The sequence below is a fragment of the Notolabrus celidotus genome, unplaced genomic scaffold (assembly GCF_009762535.1).
Source record: "Notolabrus celidotus isolate fNotCel1 unplaced genomic scaffold, fNotCel1.pri scaffold_142_arrow_ctg1, whole genome shotgun sequence".
Taxonomy (NCBI): domain Eukaryota; kingdom Metazoa; phylum Chordata; class Actinopteri; order Labriformes; family Labridae; genus Notolabrus; species Notolabrus celidotus.
The window spans coordinates 66,113-88,621 of record NW_023260019.1 but is presented as its reverse complement, the minus strand read 5'-3'; the positions used below and the strand labels follow the sequence as shown (position 1 = coordinate 88,621).

The 22,509-nt window shown below is 44.7% G+C and overlaps 1 protein-coding gene across 2 annotated transcripts; it reads right to left on the bottom strand.

Moving 5' to 3' along the window:
• Nucleotides 1–1,825: 1,825 nt before the first annotated feature.
• LOC117808708 (ladderlectin-like) lies at nucleotides 1,826–16,602 on the bottom strand. 2 transcript variants are annotated; one of them, XM_034678393.1, is made up of 7 exons: nucleotides 16,488–16,602; nucleotides 16,065–16,127; nucleotides 15,136–15,157; nucleotides 4,829–4,923; nucleotides 3,177–3,311; nucleotides 2,982–3,090; nucleotides 1,826–2,445 (listed from the first exon to the last, which is right to left on the bottom strand). In XM_034678393.1, exons 2-7 carry the CDS (start codon nucleotides 16,125–16,127, stop codon nucleotides 2,378–2,380), a joined length of 492 nt encoding a protein of 163 aa, XP_034534284.1. In that variant the 5' UTR covers nucleotides 16,488–16,602; the 3' UTR covers nucleotides 1,826–2,377. The 2 variants fall into 2 exon arrangements, with proteins under 2 accessions (XP_034534284.1, XP_034534283.1); XM_034678392.1 differs by lacking the exon at nucleotides 16,488–16,602 and having other exon boundaries at nucleotides 16,065–16,334.
• Between the last annotated feature and the right edge of the window lie 5,907 nt (nucleotides 16,603–22,509).

The following is a 22,509-nucleotide window of genomic DNA, read 5'->3' as shown; positions in this document are numbered from 1 at the left end:
GTGAAGAGTTAACTGAATGGCCAATAAAATGTCTAAATGTTTTTCCCCTTTTTAAGAAAATAAGTGTGTTTAAGACATAACCATTAACCCTTTAGACAAATTAATCAAACACCTGGTGTGTGAGTACTGTCAGATTTCTTCCTGTTAAAATGAATGAGCTCTCTCTTTGAAATGAAGCCGTTTAATTGAAGTGGTTAATCACGTTTAACTCATCGTTGTGATCGTGCTGTGAATGTTTTATTTTCAGATTCATGGATGTTTTTGTGTTCAATGCAGCTTTTATGACGTGTTTATGAAAAGTATGGGACTGCATAACATAAAATAAAGGTTTCATAAAGTAAACATGTTAACTGTCGCTCTTCCTATAGATGCTACGATATTAATGAATAAATGAATAAATAAACGCCCTCAGATTTAGGACCAGAGTGTTTACAAAGTGAGAGAACATGAAGTTGAACTCCAGCTCACAGGACCTCAGGTGTGTACTTTGGGATGATAGTGAGCTGCAGTCGTATTATGTAGAAATTATTTGTTCAGAGCAAATTTGATCAGTCATCACTCGTCAGGGAGGAGACAGAGTAAGACTCTTTAAGACCAAAATATTTTCTTACTTAGACCGGCTGATAAAACCTGAGACCTGGAAGCATCAGGCGTTTTTACTACCCTGAGAAATTCAAAAAAAGTGATTTTAAAAATAAATGTAAACCTGTTATCACTATTTTTTCCACCAACATCCATGCTCAATAAACCCCCGTGATCATTTGTGTTCATTCTAAAAGAATATCTACACACTAACATTGGCCAGGTCGTGTTTATAGGCTTATAGGAACAATGGTTCCCAAAGTAGGGGTTGGGACCCCAGGGGAGTCACGTGACGCCTTCCAACAAACAATAACACATTTAGAATGATCTCAGATTATATTTTATATCCACTGTCCTAAAATATATATTTGTTAAAAATTGCTTTGTGCCAAATGACCCCAGAGGAAATGATGTGTATAGCGTTTTTTAAATGATAAATAGATATGTTGTTTTTTGGACTGGTCTAGCCGTTCAACATTTAACCGCCTCAGGACCGTGGGGGTCTCCGGTTTGTGGCGCTGTATTTCGTGGTTGTGGACTAAGAAGTTTGAGAACTCTGTTACAGAAAAGATAAAATATGGTGGTTTTTAGTTTATCAAAGGCATGGAAGGTGGAAGCACAATTTACAAAAGATTTACAGTGACTGATATTATATATTTAAAAATGATTGTATTTCTTAAGAGTTCTTTTAGGGACTTTTATGTCTTTTAAAATCTGTTTTATTTCTTGACCTTGCCTTGTGTGATTTTATGACCTGCTTGTTTTATTTCGCAGCCCATATAAATCCCTCTGTAACTTGTCTTTTGAAAAGTGCTTTATTAATGAAATTATTATTATTATTATTGTTATTATTGAAGTCTAGGCTGCTTTAATGGTGGCCTTCAGCTGGTCTGTATTTTTGTGTTGGGTGTCTCATCTTCCTCTCTTTGGGGTTCAGGTATGTTGGCTGGCCAATCGAGCACAGGAATTGAACATTTCTGAGTTTTAAATATTTTTTTATTAATCTTGGGAAATAATCAGATTATTTCTGATACTGGATTCCTGATTTTCATGAGTAAATGCCAAAAAAGGTCTTGAAATATTTAAATTAACGTAAATTAAATATTGTATACATGACACTTCCCCTTTTTTTTATTTAAACCAAAAAAAAGAACTTTTGCACAACATTTTTACTTTTTGAAATGCACCTGTATTTACACAAAGCCAAAACTAGTGCAAGATAATTAAACACATCAACAAACTCTTGATTCCAGACAGTTTTAATGCTCAATGTTTCCATAATATGTCTTATCTTTGTTATTAAAGATGCAGTTTGTGGCGTTTTAATAGCATGGTGTTATTTCCACTCAGGGTTGGAGTAAAGTCTAGACCTGCTCAGTGGGATTTTCTCTCTCTCACCTCTGCAGCTTCTTATTTTTACCAGCAGGGAGCACCAACTCCTCTCCGTCGCCTTCTATCTTTTGAGTGATGTTTGCATCAAACTAGAAACGAGGGTTCCTTTCTTTGTTTGAATTAACTAAAGCTAGAAATTGGAAACTGTATCATTTCAAACACGACTTTAAGAAAGCTTCAAAAGAACCCTGCAAATAATATCTCTTTATTAAAGATCAGAGCGCTGCTGCTAAACGGCAACAATAAGAAGAAGTAAAATGAAGCCTGTGGTTTTTGATTTAAAGAGACATTTTAGGAGATTTTAGTTGAAGTATTTTCCAGCACTGATGCCATCGAGGCTTGACATCCTGCTGGAAGACGTCAGTGGGGATGGGATATCCTGATGGAGGACGGAGGGGGATGGTTACGGATCCCTGGCACAAATATAAGGTTTCTTATGTGGACACTTTGAATCATTGATGTAATCTCTTCCTGTGGACACAAGAAGGAATAAACAAACAGAATCATGTCAGGGCGGGTGCTACATGTGTTTAACCTCTCACTCTAATAATGTTAGATTACATTAAACTTCATTATACAAGGTGTTTGTTCATCATGATGAACTTCTGTGGAGTCCAACAGATGCTACACTGAGAACAAAAGTAATCTCAAAGTCCACACGAGTACAATGTGAGATTTCAAACAACAGAGAGTGCGTTTACATCGACTTTAGTATCCAGGTTATGAGCTGTATCCTGGTTCTGATCATATAGGCCCTTTATAAACATCATATCCCTTATATTATAAAGGATATATAAACATCATATTCCCTTATATTATAAAGGATATATAAACATCATATCCCTTATATTATAAAGGATATATAAACATCATATTCCCTTATATTATAAAGGATATATAAACATCATATCCCCTATATTATAGGGGCCCTCACTAAGTCCCATATCTCTCTTAAACTACAGTTTAATAAGTATTTAAGGGAGGTATAACTAGAAGCTCATTTGTACCTCTATGGTTCATCTCCATGCAGCCCTCGCCCCAGTGGTCGTTAGGCTCCCCTCTCGCCCAGCCGGTGAAGAGGAACTGTGATCCGTCGCTCCACAGCCACACACCGTTCTGAGAGAGGTTCAGGGTTAAACCAGTAAATGACACTTACAGCAATAACTTGATCCATGAGTATCTGTATGGGATGAAACACTCACCTTCACAGCATCATAGCCTCCGAGCCAAATTTCTCTGTGTGATCTGGTCTCTTTGTAGACCATGTCCCTGAGGAAGGCGTACTGGCCTGGACTCTGGATGGAAGCCAGATTTCCACTGAGTAAAGTGCAGTGACGCTGGTGAAGAAGACGAGGTGCAGAGACTGTTAGACTTCCTGTAACCAACTCAGCTGGAATATTAACATTATTCCACGTGTTGTTTGAACTGTGAGGACAACGCATGGAAATCCATCTGAGCTGAACCTTTCAGGGTCAGCGTGTTGTTGCCCGGTGCTTACCAAAGGTGGCTGTTGTGGATTATGTGGATTATTATAGATAATGTTGAGTCTTTTATTTTAAAGACTTCTGTCTAGACCACTGGATATAAAGATGGACGACACGTCTCTACTTCTCATTGAACAAAAGAGTTGATGTCATAGGAAGCAGGTTTTCTGTGAGTTTCAATTCCTGCAATTTTGGATTAACGTGAGAAGTCTGGAGTTTAAAGCAGCAGCCAACATCTGAACAAAGTACACTGCACCACTTTACAAATTAGTATCAAGATCTATTCCCTGTTTCATTTCTACAGACCTGCACCCCACTGAATCCTCCTAGTCTATGGGACACTCTGACAGCTCAGCAGAGCAATCTGACATGGGACTTCCATCAAATCTGTGTTCGGTCCATTCCGATCCGCTGTGGTCCAGCAGCAGGAGCAGGACCTCCGGACAGCTGGAGTCATGTGACCGAGGTTTCCCCTTCTGTAATCCCTGAATCAAGGATTCTCCTCCTCCTCCCCTCCTCATCCATGTCGTCTTTCTGGTCCTCTGAAAACCTCTGACCTGTTGACTCCAGGCCTGGCTCCGCTCATCATGACTTTGGTTTGTTGTTGTAGTTAAGTGAAATACGATCTGGTGATAACACAGAGTGTTTTATTCTGAAAATTAACCGGATGTTTTCATTTTGTTTTGGTGAAACCTGACTTCCTGTCCCGCTCCATCTGCTCTGTTGAGATTGATGCGTCGTGCTCCGGCATCCAGCACAAATAGAAGACTTGAGTATCTGATCCGGAGGACTCCGACCTGCTGGATCAGAGACACAGCCGGAACACAACGGAGCGGATCCAGTGGAAGTTAACACATTGACTAGAATAGAAACCGATCAGATCAAGAGCTGTGACGGATCGGAGACGGATCAGAGACGGATCTGGTGAAATTTGCCCCTGAGTCCAGAGCATGCCCAGGAACATTATTGCTGTTCCAGAGAAACAAACAGAACAGGAGGGTTAACTGTACTATCTGAAGTTAACTTCACAGGAACATTTTAAAATGACTCTGTATGATAAGAGCTAACTAAGATGAAAGGGTAACATGTTTCAGAAACAATCCTCTGAAGTGAATTTGGATTTTAAAGTTTGTCCCATGTCCCATCTGTTTACATGGAGGAGGCGGGCTTTATCCATCTACATGTTTTGACTTCACTTTCAAGAAGCCGTCATGTCGTCCATGTTTTTATCCAGTCTGAGGTCTCGGTTTGGAGAGCCAAGTTAAGTCGTGGCTGATGAGTGTTTTTCTGACCGCATGAATATTATGGCTGCGAATGTTCGGGAGTATTTAGCATCAAAACAAACGTGCAGTCACGTCTGTCGTTCGTACCTCTGCATCCGCCCAGCTCTTTGCATTCTTCTGGAACTGGTAACAGCGAGCGGCGAGTTGAGCCCAACCAGCAGGGCAGGGGTCACCGCAATCATCTACCGAAGAATTGTACATTTAGAGCCACGACAAAACAACGAATAAGAATGATTCACTTCAAGAACAATGTGATGACCAAGATGATGGAACCATGGCTGACATGTGAGAATGAAACCTTCTTTGAGTTATTTAAAAACAATTCAAGATTTCACAGATGAAGACACGAGAGAGTCTGAAACGTCTTTTTCAGAAACACATCAGTCACGTCTTCACACTTTCTCAGCCCTCCCTCCAGAAGTGTGAAAAACATCACCCTTCTACAGTCACACATTCCCCCTGTGGAGAGAAAAACACCACCCTTCTACAGTCACACATTCCCCCTGTGGAGAGAAAAACACCACCCTTCTACAGTCACACATTCCCCCTGTGGAGAGAAAAACATCACCCTTCTACAGTCACACATTCCCCCTGTGGAGAGAGAAAAACACCACCCTTCTACAGTCACACATTCCCCCTGTGGAGAGAGAAAAACACCACCCTTCTACAGTCACACATTCCCCCTGTGGAGAGAGAAAAACACCACCCTTCTACAGTCACACATTCCCCCTGTGGAGAGAGAAAAACACCACCCTTCTACAGTCACACATTCCCCCCGTGGAGAGAGAAAAACACCACCCTTCTACAGTCACACATTCCCCCCGTGGAGAGAGAAAAACACCACCCTTCTACAGTCACACATTCCCCCTGTGGAGAGAGAAAAACACCACCCTTCTACAGTCACACATTCCCCCTGTGGAGAGAAAAACACCACCCTTCTACAGTCACACATTCCCCCTGTGGAGAGAGAAAAACACCACACTTCTACAGTCACACATTCCCCCTGTGGAGAGAGAAAAACACCACCCTTCTAAAGTCACACATTCCCCCTGTGGAGAGAGAAAAACACCACCCTTCTACAGTCACACATTCCCCCCGTGGAGAGAGAAAAACACCACCCTTCTACAGTCACACATTCCCCCTGTGGAGAGAGAAAAACACCACCCTTCTACAGTCACACATTCCCCCTGTGGAGAGAAAAACACCACCCTTCTACAGTCACACATTCCCCCTGTGGAGAGAGAAAAACACCACCCTTCTACAGTCACACATTCCCCCTGTGGAGAGAAAAACACCACCCTTCTACAGTCACACATTCCCCCTGTGGAGAGAGAAAAACACCACCCTTCTACAGTCACACATTCCCCCCGTGGAGAGAGAAAAACACCACCCTTCTACAGTCACACATTCCCCCCGTGGAGAGAGAAAAACACCACCCTTCTACAGTCACACATTCCCCCTGTGGAGAGAGAAAAACACCACCCTTCTACAGTCACACATTCCCCCTGTGGAGAGAGAAAAACACCACCCTTCTACAGTCACACATTCCCCCTGTGGAGAGAGAAAAACACCACCCTTCTACAGTCACACATTCCCCCTGTGGAGAGAAAAACACCACCCTTCTACAGTCACACATTCCCCCTGTGGAGAGAGAAAAACACCACCCTTCTACAGTCACACATTCCCCCTGTGGAGAGAGAAAAACACCACCCTTCTAAAGTCACACATTCCCCCCGTGGAGAGAGAAAAACACCACCCTTCTACAGTCACACATTCCCCCTGTGGAGAGAAAAACACCACCCTTCTACAGTCACACATTCCCCTGTGGAGAGAGAAAAACACCACCCTTCTACAGTCACACATTCCCCCTGTGGAGAGAGAAAAACACCACCCTTCTACAGTCACACATTCCCCCCTGTGGAGAGAAAAACACCACCCTTCTACAGTCACACATTCCCCCTGTGGAGAGAAAAAAAACACCCTTCTACAGTCACACATTCCCCCTGTGGAGAGAGAAAAACACCACCCTTCTACAGTCACACATTCCCCCTGTGGAGAGAGAAAAACACCACCCTTCTACAGTCACACATTCCCCCTGTGGAGAGAAAAACACCACCCTTCTACAGTCACACATTCCCCCTGTGGAGAGAGAAAAACACCCTTCTACAGTCACACATTCCCCCTGTGGAGAGAGAAAAACACCACCCTTCTACAGTCACACATTCCCCCTGTGGAGAGAAAAACACCACCCTTCTACAGTCACACATTCCCCCTGTGGAGAGAGAAAAAAAACCACCCTTCTACAGTCACACATTCCCCCTGTGGAGAGAGAAAAACACCACCCTTCTACAGTCACACATTCCCCCCGTGGAGAGAGAAAAACACCACCCTTCTACAGTCACACATTCCCCCTGTGGAGAGAGAAAAACACCACCCTTCTACAGTCACACATTCCCCCTGTGGAGAGAGAAAAACACCACCCTTCTAAAGTCACACATTCCCCCTGTGGAGAGAGAAAAACACCACCCTTCTACAGTCACACATTCCCCCTGTGGAGAGAGAAAAACACCACCCTTCTACAGTCACACATTCCCCCTGTGGAGAGAAAAACACCACCCTTCTACAGTCACACATTCCCCCTGTGGAGAGAAAAAAACACCACCCTTCTACAGTCACACATTCCCCCCGTGGAGAGAGAAAAACACCACCCTTCTACAGTCACACATTCCCCCTGTGGAGAGAAAAACACCACCCTTCTACAGTCACACATTCCCCCTGTGGAGAGAGAAAAACACCACCCTTCTACAGTCACACATTCCCCCTGTGGAGAGAAAAAAAACACCCTTCTACAGTCACACATTCCCCCTGTGGAGAGAGAAAAACACCACCCTTCTACAGTCACACATTCCCCCTGTGGAGAGAGAAAAACACCACCCTTCTACAGTCACACATTCCCCCTGTGGAGAGAAAAACACCACCCTTCTACAGTCACACATTCCCCCTGTGGAGAGAAAAAAAACACCCTTCTACAGTCACACATTCCCCCTGTGGAGAGAGAAAAACACCACCCTTCTACAGTCACACATTCCCCCCGTGGAGAGAGAAAAACACCACCCTTCTACAGTCACACATTCCCCCTGTGGAGAGAGAAAAACACCACCCTTCTACAGTCACACATTCCCCCTGTGGAGAGAGAAAAACACCACCCTTCTAAAGTCACACATTCCCCCTGTGGAGAGAGAAAAACACCACCCTTCTACAGTCACACATTCCCCCTGTGGAGAGAGAAAAACACCACCCTTCTACAGTCACACATTCCCCCTGTGGAGAGAAAAAACACCACCCTTCTACAGTCACACATTCCCCCTGTGGAGAGAGAAAAACACCACCCTTCTACAGTCACACATTCCCCCCGTGGAGAGAGAAAAACACCACCCTTCTACAGTCACACATTCCCCCTGTGAAGAGAGAAACACCACCCTTCTACAGTCACACATTCCCCCTGTGGAGAGAGAAAAACACCACCCTTCTACAGTCACACATTCCCCCTGTGGAGAGAGAAAAACACCACCCTTCTACAGTCACACATTCCCCCTGTGAGAGAGAAAACATCACCCTTTCTACAGTCACACATTCCCCCTGTGGAGAGAGAAAAACACCACCCTTCTACAGTCACACATTCCCCCCGTGGAGAGAGAAAAACACCACCCTTCTACAGTCACACATTCCCCCTGTGGAGAGAGAAAAACACCACCCTTCTACAGTCACACATTCCCCCTGTGGAGAGAGAAAAACACCACCCTTCTACAGTCACACATTCCCCCTGTGGAGAGAGAAAAACACCACCCTTCTACAGTCACACATTCCCCCTGTGGAGAGAGAAAAAACACCACCCTTCTACAGTCACACATTCCCCCTGTGGAGAGAAAAACACTAACCTTCTACAGTCACACATTCCCCCTGTGGAGAGAGAAAAACACCACCCTTCTACAGTCACACATTCCCCCTGTGGAGAGAGAAAAACACCACCCTTCTACAGTCACACATTCCCCCTGTGGAGAGAGAAAAAACACCACCCTTCTACAGTCACACATTCCCCCTGTGGAGAGAGAAAAACATCACCCTTCTAAAGTCACACATTCCCCCTGTGGAGAGAGAAAAACATCACCCTTCTAAAGTCACACATTCCCCCTGTGGAGAGAGAAAAACACCACCCTTCTACAGTCACACATTCCCCCTGTGAAGAGAGAAAAACACCACCCTTCTACAGTCACACATTCCCCCTGTGGAGAGAGAAAAACACCACCCTTCTACAGTCACACATTCCCCCCGTGGAGAGAGAAAAACACCACCCTTCTACAGTCACACATTCCCCCTGTGGAGAGAGAAAAACACCACCCTTCTACAGTCACACATTCCCCCTGTGGAGAGAGAAAAACACCACCCTTCTACAGTCACACATTCCCCCTGTGGAGAGAGAAAAAACACCACCCTTCTACAGTCACACATTCCCCCTGTGGAGAGAGAAAAACATCACCCTTCTAAAGTCACACATTCCCCCTGTGGAGAGAGAAAAACATCACCCTTCTAAAGTCACACATTCCCCCTGTGAAGAGAGAAAAACACCACCCTTCTACAGTCACACATTCCCCCTGTGGAGAGAGAAAAACACCACCCTTCTACAGTCACACATTCCCCCCGTGGAGAGAGAAAAACACCACCCTTCTACAGTCACACATTCCCCCCTGTGAAGAGAGAAAAACATCACCCTTCTACAGTCACACATTCCCCTGTGGAGAGAGAAAAAACACCACCCTTCTACAGTCACACATTCCCCCTGTGGAGAGAGAAAAAACACCACCCTTCTACAGTCACACATTCCCCCTGTGGAGAGAGAAAAACATCACCCTTCTAAAGTCACACATTCCCCCTGTGGAGAGAGAAAAACACCACCCTTCTAAAGTCACACATTCCCCCTGTGGAGAGAGAAAAACATCACCCTTCTAAAGTCACACATTCCCCCTGTGGAGAGAGAAAAACATCACCCTTCTAAAGTCACACATTCCCCCTGTGGAGAGAGAAAAACACCACCCTTCTACAGTCACACATTCCCCCTGTGGAGAGAGAAAAACATCACCCTTCTAAAGTCACACATTCCCCCTGTGGAGAGAGAAAAACATCACCCTACTAAAGTCAACACATTCCCCCTGTGGAGAGAGAAAAACACCACCCTTCCACAGTCACACATTCCCCCTGTGGAGAGAGAAAAACACCACCCTTCTAAAGTCACACATTCCCCCTGTGGAGAGAGAAAAACATCACCCTTCTACAGTCACACATTCCCCCTGTGGAGAGAGAAAAACACTAACCTTCCACAGTCACACATTCCCCCTGTGGAGAGAAAACATCACCCTTCTAAAGTCACACATTCCCCCTGTGGAGAGAGAAAAACACCACCCTTCTACAGTCACACATTCCCCCTGTGGAGAGAGAAAAACACCACCCTTCTACAGTCACACATTCCCCCCGTGGAGAGAGAAAAACACCACCCTTCTACAGTCACACATTCCCCCTGTGAAGAGAGAAAAACATCACCCTTCTACAGTCACACATTCCCCCTGTGGAGAGAAAACACTAACCTTCTACAGTCACACATTCCCCCTGTGGAGAGAAAAACACTAACCTTCCTCAGTCACACATTCCCCCTGTGGAGAGAGAAAAACACCACCCTTCTACAGTCACACATTCCCCCCGTGGAGAGAAAAACACTAACCTTCTACAGTCACACATTCCCCCTGTGGAGAGAGAAAAACACCACCCTTCTACAGTCACACATTCCCCCTGTGGAGAGAAAAACACCACCCTTCTACAGTCACACATTCCCCCTGTGGAGAGAGAAAAACACCACCCTTCTACAGTCACACATTCCCCCTGTGGAGAGAAAAACACCACCCTTCTACAGTCACACATTCCCCTGTGGAGAGAAAAACACCACCCTTCCACAGTCACACATTCCCCCTGTGGAGAGAAAAAAACACCCTTCTACAGTCACACATTCCCCCTGTGGAGAGAGAAAAACACCACCCTTCTACAGTCACACATTCCCCCCGTGGAGAGAAAAACACTAACCTTCCTCAGTCACACATTCCCCCTGTGGAGAGAAAAACACTAACCTTCCACAATCACACATTCCCCCTGTGGAGAGAGAAAAAACACCACCCTTCTACAGTCACACATTCCCCCTGTGGAGAGAAAAACACCACCCTTCTACAGTCACACATTCCCCCTGTGGAGAGAGAAACACTAACCTTCCACAGTCACACATTCCCCCTGTGGAGAGAAAAACACCACCCTTCTACAGTCACACATTCCCCCTGTGGAGAGAGAAAAACATCACCCTTCTACAGTCACACATTCCCCCTGTGGAGAGAGAAAAACATCACCCTTCTACAGTCACACATTCCCCCTGTGGAGAGAGAAAAACACCACCCTTCTACAGTCACACATTCCCCCTGTGGAGAGAGAAAAACATCACCCTTCTACAGTCACACATTCCCCCTGTGGAGAGAGAAAAACACCACCCTTCTACAGTCACACATTCCCCCTGTGGAGAGAGAAAAACACCACCCTTCTACAGTCACACATTCCCCCTGTGGAGAGAGAAACACTAACCTTCTACAGTCACACATTCCCCCTGTGGAGAGAAAAAAAACACCCTTCTACAGTCACACATTCCCCCTGTGGAGAGAGAAAAACACCACCCTTCTACAGTCACACATTCCCCCCGTGGAGAGAGAAAAACACCACCCTTCTACAGTCACACATTCCCCCTGTGGAGAGAGAAAAAACACCACCCTTCTACAGTCACACATTCCCCCTGTGGAGAGAGAAAAACACCACCCTTCTAAAGTCACACATTCCCCCTGTGGAGAGAGAAAAACACCACCCTTCTACAGTCACACATTCCCCCTGTGGAGAGAGAAAAACACCACCTTCTACAGTCACACATTCCCCCCTGTGGATGAGAAAAACACCACCCTTCTACAGTCACACATTCCCCCTGTGGAGAGAGAAAAAACACCACCCTTCTACAGTCACACATTCCCCCCGTGGAGAGAGAAAAACACCACCCTTCTACAGTCACACCATTCCCCCTGTGAAGAGAGAAACACCACCCTTCTACAGTCACACATTCCCCTGTGGATAGAGAAAAACACCACCCTTCTACAGTCACACATTCCCCCTGTGGAGAGAGAAAAACACCACCTTCTACAGTCACGCATTTCCCCCTGTGAAGAGAGAAAAACATCACCCTTCTACAGTCACACATTCCCCCCTGTGGAGAGAGAAAAACACCACCCTTCTACAGTCACACATTCCCCCCGTGGAGAGAGAAAAACACCACCCTTCTACAGTCACACATTCCCCCTGTGAAGAGAGAAAAACATCACCCTTCTACAGTCACACATTCCCCCTGTGGAGAGAGAAAAACACCACCCTTCTACAGTCACACATTCCCCCTGTGGAGAAGAAACACCACCCTTCTACAGTCACACATTCCCCCTGTGGAGAGAGAAAAAACACCACCCTTCTACAGTCACACATTCCCCCTGTGGAGAGAAAAACACTAACCTTCTACAGTCACACATTCCCCCTGTGGAGAGAGAAAAACACCACCCTTCTACAGTCACACATTCCCCCTGTGGAGAGAAAAACACCACCCTTCTACAGTCACACATTCCCCCTGGGAGAGAGAAAAAACACCACCCTTCTACATCAACATTCCCCCTGTGGAGAGAGAAAAACACCACCCTTCTAAAGTCCCATTCCCCCTGTGGAGAGAGAAAAATCACCCTTCTAAAGTCACACATTCCCCCTGTGAGAGAAAACACCACCCTTCTACAGTCACACATTCCCCCGTGAAGAGAAAACACCACCCTTCTACAGTCACACATTCCCCCTGTGGAGAGAGAAAAACACCACCCTTCTACAGTCACACATTCCCCCCGTGGAGAGAGAAAAACACCACCCTTCTACAGTCACACATTCCCCCTGTGGAGAGAGAAAAACACCACCCTTCTACAGTCACACATTCCCCCTGTGGAGAGAGAAAAACACCACCCTTCTACAGTCACACATTCCCCCTGTGGAGAGAGAAAAAACACCACCCTTCTACAGTCACACATTCCCCCTGTGGAGAGAGAAAAACATCACCCTTCTAAAGTCACACAATTCCCCCTGTGGAGAGAGAAAAACATCACCCTTCTAAAGTCACACATTCCCCCTGTGAAGAGAGAAAACACCACCCTTCTACAGTCACACATTCCCCCTGTGGAGAGAGAAAAACACCACCCTTCTACAGTCACACATTCCCCCAGTGGAGAGAGAAAAACACCACCCTTCTACAGTCACACATTCCCCCTGTGAAGAGAGAAAAACATCACCCTTCTACAGTCACACATTCCCCCTGTGGAGAGAGAAAAAACACCACCCTTCTACAGTCACACATTCCCCCTGTGGAGAGAGAAAAACACCACCCTTCTACAGTCACACATTCCCCCTGTGGAGAGAGAAAAACATCACCCTTCTAAAGTCACACATTCCCCCTGTGGAGAGAGAAAAACACCACCCTTCTAAAGTCACACATTCCCCCTGTGGAGAGAGAAAAACATCACCCTTCTAAAGTCACACATTCCCCCTGTGGAGAGAGAAAAACATCACCCTTCTAAAGTCACACATTCCCCCTGTGGAGAGAGAAAAACACCACCCTTCTACAGTCACACATTCCCCCTGTGGAGAGAGAAAAACATCACCCTTCTAAAGTCACACATTCCCCCTGTGGAGAGAGAAAAACATCACCCTTCTAAAGTCACACATTCCCCCTGTGGAGAGAGAAAAACACCACCCTTCCACAGTCACACATTCCCCCTGTGGAGAGAGAAAAACACCACCCTTCTAAAGTCACACATTCCCCCTGTGGAGAGAGAAAAACATCACCCTTCTACAGTCACACATTCCCCCTGTGGAGAGAGAAAAACACTAACCTTCCACAGTCACACATTCCCCCTGTGGAGAGAAAAACATCACCCTTCTAAAGTCACACATTCCCCCTGTGAAGAGAGAAAAACACCACCCTTCTACAGTCACACATTCCCCCTGTGGAGAGAGAAAAACACCACCCTTCTACAGTCACACATTCCCCCCGTGGAGAGAGAAAAACACCACCCTTCTACAGTCACACATTCCCCCTGTGAAGAGAGAAAAACATCACCCTTCTACAGTCACACATTCCCCCTGTGGAGAGAAAAACACTAACCTTCTACAGTCACACATTCCCCCTGTGGAGAGAAAAACACTAACCTTCCTCAGTCACACATTCCCCCTGTGGAGAGAGAAAAACACCACCCTTCTACAGTCACACATTCCCCCCGTGGAGAGAAAAACACTAACCTTCTACAGTCACACATTCCCCCTGTGGAGAGAGAAAAACACCACCCTTCTACAGTCACACATTCCCCCTGTGGAGAGAAAAACACCACCCTTCTACAGTCACACATTCCCCCTGTGGAGAGAGAAAAACACCACCCTTCTACAGTCACACATTCCCCCTGTGGAGAGAAAAACACCACCCTTCTACAGTCACACATTCCCCCTGTGGAGAGAAAAACACCACCCTTCCACAGTCACACATTCCCCCTGTGGAGAGAAAAAAAACACCCTTCTACAGTCACACATTCCCCCTGTGGAGAGAGAAAAACACCACCCTTCTACAGTCACACATTCCCCCCGTGGAGAGAAAAACACTAACCTTCCTCAGTCACACATTCCCCCTGTGGAGAGAAAAACACTAACCTTCCACAATCACACATTCCCCCTGTGGAGAGAGAAAAACACCACCCTTCTACAGTCACACATTCCCCCTGTGGAGAGAAAAACACCACCCTTCTACAGTCACACATTCCCCCTGTGGAGAGAGAAACACTAACCTTCCACAGTCACACATTCCCCCTGTGGAGAGAAAAACACCACCCTTCTACAGTCACACATTCCCCCTGTGGAGAGAGAAAAACATCACCCTTCTACAGTCACACATTCCCCCTGTGGAGAGAGAAAAACATCACCCTTCTACAGTCACACATTCCCCCTGTGGAGAGAGAAAAACACCACCCTTCTACAGTCACACATTCCCCCTGTGGAGAGAGAAAAACATCACCCTTCTACAGTCACACATTCCCCCTGTGGAGAGAGAAAAACACCACCCTTCTACAGTCACACATTCCCCCTGTGGAGAGAGAAAAACACCACCCTTCTACAGTCACACATTCCCCCTGTGGAGAGAGAAACACTAACCTTCGACAGTCACACATTCCCCCTGTGGAGAGAAAAACACTAACCTTCCACAGTCACACATTCCCCCTGTGGAGAGAAGCAGATGTTAGAAATGTGCAGTGAACACTGAGGCAGCATTTTTTACAATAGTATTTTATTGTCACTTTATATTTATTTTAATATTGATTTGTTTTATTTATTTTTATTTTACAAATTTCTATTCTTAGTGTTTTTTCTATCTTATTTACCTTTTTTAACCATTTGTATGATCTTTAATTTACTTATCTTAAATATATTATTATTATTATTATAATTATAATTATTATTATTATTATTATTATTATTATTATATTTATTAATTCATTAAAAGACAGCACTCTTAAAGACTATGTGACCATGGTTTATGTATTTGTACTTATTATTTATCCATGTGGTTTACAACCTGTTTTTTTCTCTCCCTCTTCTTTTGAGTTTGCACTCTTGTGTTTGTTTTTTGTCTTGAATGTTTTAAAATGTTGAAAATAAATAAGGAGATAATTGAAAAAAAATAAATAGCACTCTGGGTTTAGTTGTAGTTTATTCCTATTCATTCTTTTTATTTGCCTGTCAGTCTGTCTGTCTGTCTGTCTGTCAGTCTGTCTGTCTGTCTGTCTGACTGTCTGTTTGTTCTTATTTTTACCTTTCGTATTCATTCAAGAGACAGAACATTTTGTCAGTCCCGAAACAAAATTACAAATGTCAGATTCTGACAGATAAGGAATGTAGAAAGTGCTGGAAGTGATCAGGTGATCGTTTGTTTTGGCGGAGAGAAACGGACTGTCCTGCCAATCACAGCGCTTTGTGTGAAAGATATGATTGAAAACGTATGTATTTTTAAATTCCCAAAGATCAAAGAGCAGACATCAGATAGTTTCTTTCGTCCTCTGCAGGTTATTGTCGTTATTAAAAGAGAGAAGAAATCGAAGTATACGATCACCTTTCCGGAGATACTTACTTTTGCTGCGATCCACACTCCGCTGATCAAACAGAGCACAATGACCTGAAGAGCTCCTGTCATCTGTGCAAACATTTAAAGAGATGTTAATTCACTGCACAGATGTCTGTCTACTCCAGCCATTCTCAACCCTGGGGTCCCGACCCCAATGGGGGTCGCGAGATGATTTCTGGGGGTCGCCAAATAATTTTCGAAAAATATATCTAATATTATATTACAGAATTTCAGTCAGGGAGCTGTTCTAGTTGCTTTGTGCTTCATTACTTTTTCAAAATGCATTTGAAAAAGGGGTGGGGGGGGGTCGCGGACACCAGTGCATGTTAAATTGGGGGTCGCGACTCAAAAAGGTTGAGAACCGCTGGTCTACTCCACACAAAGACACAACTCTGAAGTGAGAGGTGCAATGAAGAAGAAGGATCTTACCTTGTTGTGATGCAGTGAGGAGGTTGCAGTGGCAGTAGCAGGTTCCAGGATGTCTCAGCAGAGGGGACTCAGGCTTTAAATACCTTCCCTCTGTGCCTTGGTTCATTGATTTGAGTGACTTGAAAGCACCACGGGACACGCTGCGACGCTCATAATCATTTAATTTCTTCGCCACAGCCCTTAGTAAATATTGAACCATTTAAGAGGTAAAGAAAACTAATGATTTCTTTTGTCTGTGGCTTTAGCACCTGACAGAGGGCGGTGACACTCAAGATTCACTTCCAAGTTATGTTGGATTATCCTGTTTATCATCTCCGTCTATCCGTCTCTCCACTATCCTCTGTCTCTCTTCATCTCCCTCTATCCCTCTCTCCAACACGGTCTCAGCAGATATGTGTCTAACATGAGTCTGGTCCTGCTGGAGGTTTCTGCCTGTTAAAGGAAGTTTGTCCTTGCCACTGTAACTTGCTAAATGCTGCAAAGTGCTCTGCTCATGGTGGATTAAGATGAGATCAGACTGAGTCCTGTCTGTAAGAGGGGACTGGATCTGATCCGGTCTAGATGTTGGGTCTTTGTTAATAATAGAACATAGAGTCCGGTCTAGACCGGCTCTGTTTGGAGTCTGAGGAGAACCTTTGTTGTGATTTGGCGCTTTATAAATAAAGATTGATTGATTGATCAGAATGTATTGTGTCTTATAGTTATCCAGCGATTCCCACCCCTGATATGTGGTGTGTAGCGGGATACAGCATTGGCTGCCAGTTCTTATCCTTTACTACAGAAACTACTCAGGGGGGAATTCACTAAGAATGGATTGCGGGCGCTAATAGCACCTAGAACTGCACATAATTTCCCTGCACTATCTGCTGTCTCAAGCTCTAACACACAAAGTGTTCTAATAATATTCAAGTGCAAAAAAAGCCTACAAAGTTCTGCAGCTCTGTGCAGTTTGCTCCAGTTTTGTATTTGCATGTGACTGAGATGAGCTGGCAGCATTTCTGGAGCGGCGCTGTGCAGAGCTGTACTGTGTGCTCTCATCGTGGCAGGGGGATATCCTCACCATTTATCCTGGAGTCCATTAAAATTTCACAGTTTATCTCCAGCTTACTTCCTGGAGCAAGCTATCAAAAGGACTGAGCCTGACACCAGACTCCCACCAGATCCGTGCCTGGTCCAGCTCCACTGCGGTCTGCGTCTCTCATCCCTCAACGCACACGGAGCGCAGCACGGAGCAGGACCTCCGGACAGCTGGAGGTTTCCCCTTCTGTAATCCCTGAATCAAGGATTCTCCTCCTCCTCCTCTCCTCATCCATGTTGTCTTTCTGGTCCTCTGAAAACCTCTGACCTGTTGACTCCAGGCCTGGCTCCGCTCATCATGACTTTGGTTTGTTGTTGTAGTTAAGTGAAATACGATCTGGTGATAACACAGAGTGTTTTATTCTGAAAATTAACCGGATGTTTTCATTTTGTTTTGGTGAAACCTGACTTCCTGTCCCGCTCCATCTGCTCTGTTGAGATTGATGCGTCGTGCTCCGGCATCCGGCACAAATAGAAGCCTTGTGTGTCTGATCCAGAGGACTCAGACCTGCCAGATCAGAGACGCAGCCGGAATGCAACGGAGCGGATCCAGAGGAAGTTAACACATTGACTAGAATAGAAACCTATCAGATCTGGAGCTGTGACGGATCAGAGACGGACCGGATTTTAAATTTTAAAAGCCAAAATTCTGCAAAAACTGAGCTACTGCTGCTTCAGACTAAAACATAACGGCAAAACATTCAATGCAAACATCCCAGCTGTTTTTAAACCAATGATATGATAGGTGATGACTCTGGCCTAATAACAGAATATATATACGTATATATATGAAGTTAAAGGTGACATATCACGCTTTTTTCATCAATATATATTGGTCTAAGAGGTCCCCAAAACATGTCTTTAAAGTTTATGCTCAAAAAAACGATTTGAAATCAGATTTTGGCATGCCTGAAAAACACTCTTCTTCAGTCCTCCTCAGAACAGGCTGTTTTCCCTCTGACCACGCCCCCTCCGGAAGTGGATGTGCGTCGGCTGTCCAGCACGTTGATCTAATGTTTACATGTTGGCTGAATATACACGGCTGCTCAGAGATCACGTTACTTCAACCCTCTGAATCTGATCCAGAATCTGATCCTGACGGAGAGGCGCCTGCAGCAGGACCTTTCTGAACCATTGGTCACAGATTTAGTGTTTCTTGTTGTTTTATTTGTCAGCATGTCGACGTGTGTCTTGGTACACAGCTACCAACATGTAGCTATGTGGCTATGCTAACTAGCGCTAGCACTTATCCATGATAAATAAAAATCATCCACTAGATCTTCAAATCTGCAGACGTGGGGAGTAAAACCGACCTTTGTGTTTAGTAAGACAGCCTACAACTAGCATGCCTCCCTCCTAAGCTCCTTGTTAGCACACATGTGTGCAGGTAATGAAAAACGGAGGGGTGATTCAGTATTATTTTATACAGTCTATGGGCTGAACAAGCTCCGAGCTCTGACTCCGTGACAGACCGGATATTGTTGTTACGTAACAAAAACACGGAAGTCTGAGACGGCTCGTTTCATACACATTTACAGAAAGGTGGAGAAATCAGAACAGGGGCAGAATGGATTTTTTTCATTCTCGGGGGGTTTGTAGACATGCCAGGGAAACATATTTCAGGTAGAGAACCATTAAAAACTCCATTTTGCATGATATGTCACCTTTAACTTAAGTTGCATGAAACCGCCTCTCTGTCTGCCTCACATCGAACAGGCCCGTGTGACTGACTCCACCATGTATCTTTGTACAAAACATCGTGAAACACATCCACCCTCACTGTAAAAACAGATCCTACCTGTACCAGATAAGAGCTTCAACACAAACACTGTCTCCTCCCTGTCCTGGGAAAAGGGATTTTTGATTGTTTATCTTGGACATCCAGGTTGGCAGATAAGATAAACAAAGACAACCTGCTGCTTATCTTTTCAGAATCTCCTCCTCTGTTATGATGGCATCTTCTGTCGCTGTGCAGAATCATGTATGTATGTCTTGGGTGTGCATATGTTTCTATTAAATCTAAAACAAACACACATATTCAGACATCTCCCAGTTTACCCTCGAGCAGACACAGCTACGAGTCAAACAGCAACTTTAACCCCCATCCTAAAGATTAGGCAAACTCTGTGAGGATCCACAAACCTTTTTATTTAAAGATATACCAGCCTTTCTTCGATCTCATAAAAACCCTGCAAAGAAAACCTTCCATATCCTTGTTTACATGTTTATGTTGTTCACGTGATGTTACATCACCTCAGCAGGCATGTGCAAGGATATAATCTATATCCTTCTAAGGATATGGATTATAATAGGGATGCACCGATCCGATCCTGGTATCGGATATCGGCTAGATCGGACTCAAAAAGCTAGATCAGATATCGGTGACAAAGGGCCGATATATAGTGCCGATCCATATGACAGATCTATTCATCTCAGTTCTATGCTTTTCTGTGTTTACATCAGCAATGTGTGTCTCCTCCATCATCAGCGCCGCCCGGTGGAGCATGATGGAGGATAACTACAGAGACTCTGCAGTTTAGCTGCATGTCCACTTCTTTACTAACAACTCCGCCGGACACTCTCAACATGTGCAGTGCTAATGTTTCTAAGGATGGGAGTCACACTGAAAATATAATGTGAGCCCAGAGGAGGAAATTTACGTCAGCTGTAGCCGACTGCAAAGAAGGAAGAGACCTTCTATTAATGGATTCAAACTGTCAAAACACGGACAGGTTATTGGATTTAATTGTTCCAACAAAATCAGAAAAGCCTGAAGTTCCCAAAACATGATTCTATCCTCACATTAAGGAATAGAGATTGTTAAATCAATACCAGGCTCGGATCGGTTAGTATCGGTATTGGCAGATACCAAAGCCCAGGTATCAGTATCGGGACCTAGTGGGATCGGTGCATCCCTAGATTCTATATCCTCACCTCAGTGGGCAGATATAGAATCTATATCCTCACCTCAGTGGGCAGATATAGAATCTATATCCTCACCTCAGCAGGTAGATATAGAATCTATATCCTCACCTCAGTGGGCAGATATAGAATCTATATCCTCACCTCAGCGGGCCGATATAGATTCTATATCCTCACCTCAGCAGGTAGATATAGAATCTATATCCTCACCTCAGCAGGTAGATATAGAATCTATATCCTCACCTCAGCGGGCCGATATAGATTCTATATCCTCACCTCAGCAGGTAGATATAGAATCTATATCCTCACCTCAGCAGGTAGATATAGATTCTATATCCTTACGTCAGCAGGTAGATATAGATTCTATATCCTTACGTCAGCAGGTAGATATAGAATCTATATCCTCACCTTAGCGGGCAGATATAGAATCTATATCCTCACCTCAGCGGGCGGATATAGAATCTATATCCTCACCTCAGCGGGCGGATATAGAATCTATATCCTCACCTCAGTGGGCAGATATAGAATCTATATCCTCACCTCAGCGGGCGGATATAGAATCTATATCCTCACCTCAGCGGGCGGATATAGAATCTATATCCTCACCTCAGCAGGTAGATATAGAATCTATACCCTCACCTCAGCAGGTAGATATAGAATCTATACCCTCACCTCAGCAGGTAGATATAGAATCTATATCCTCACCTTAGCAGGCAGATATAGAATCTATATCCTCACCTCAGCGGGCGGATATAGAATCTATATCCTTACCTCAGCGGGCGGATATAGAATCTATATCCTCACCTTAGCGGGCGGATATAGAATCTATATCCTTACCTCAGCGGGCGGATATAGAATTTATATCCTCACCTTAGCGGGCGGATATAGAATCTATATCCTTACCTCAGCGGGCGGATATAGAATCTATATCCTCACCTTAGCGGGCGGATATAGAATCTATATCCTTACCTCAGCAGGTAGATATAGAATCTATATCCTCACCTCAGCAGGTAGATATAGAATCTATATCCTTACCTCAGCGGGTGGATATAGAATCTATATCCTCACCTTAGCGGGCGGATATAGAATCTGTATCCTTGCATCGACCCGCTTAGGTGAATTTCTTGTTGGATAACTGCGATCACCTCCAGGTAAGTGTGCTGCTTTCTTCTGAACAGTCCCAATATACAGTAATGTCTTTTCAAAGTCTGGATGCTCATAATGATGTGATGATTCTGGGCTAGCATCAGTAGTATCTCCTTATTGCTGAGTCCAAGTAGGAAACACAATTTGATAAGGCTGTCAGTGGGTCCATGATGCAGTGAAATGGGCAAAGGGCAGCTTGTTAACAATCTACAAATTCAAAGTGTTCTTTTAAATGTACGACTTTATAAACATGAAAATTTCAATTTGATTTCTCACAGATTTACATCTGTAGCACCGACTATATGGAGAAATGTGTATTTTCAGAGGGATGTTGAGATTTCCCCTGTTCTGAGTAGACCTTGAACTCCTCTGGTTCCTTTCTGTTTGTGTATTGGGTAGCCAGGTGTCAATTTGTTGTTCATATCAGCCAGTAAATGTCAAGTTCAGATGAATGTTGTAACCTACCGGATTCCTATAGGGGTGGGACTAAAACCTCTGCGAGCGGCAGAAGAAGCTAGAGTGACACGGGAGAGGAGAAGCGACATGTTAAGTCCAGTTTGTGAATTTATTTTACACGGTAAGTTATAGTTTGACCTAAAGTAACAACCAGAGGTTTTATGAGAGCGTGTGTTCCAGTAAATGGAAGAATAAGACGAAGTTGGAGCGAGTTTCAGTGAGGAACTTTGATAAATTAGCACATATGCTGTAGCTATGTGTCGTCTGTTGTTAGCTAACTAGCTTTCGCCTCGCTAGCCAGGAGGAGAGCGGAGGAGAACGGAGGAGAACGGAGGAGAACAGAGGAGAGCGGAGGAGAACGGAGGAGAACAGAGGAGAACAGAGGAGAACGGAGGAGAACGGAGGAGAACAGAGGAGAACG

Excerpts from the sequence above, each read along its gene's own strand:
- LOC117808708 (XM_034678392.1), bottom strand. The coding sequence starts at position 16,139 with ATGTTTGCACAGATGACAGGAGCTCTTCAGGTCATTGTGCTCTGTTTG. Across the intron at positions 15,158-16,064 it reads GAGTGTGGATCGCAGCAAAA|GGGGAATGTGTGACTGTGGA; the intron begins GTAAGTATCTCC and ends TTCTCTCCACAG. Across the intron at positions 3,312-4,828 it reads AGAGCTGGGCGGATGCAGAG|CGTCACTGCACTTTACTCAG; the intron begins GTACGAACGACA and ends CTTCTTCACCAG.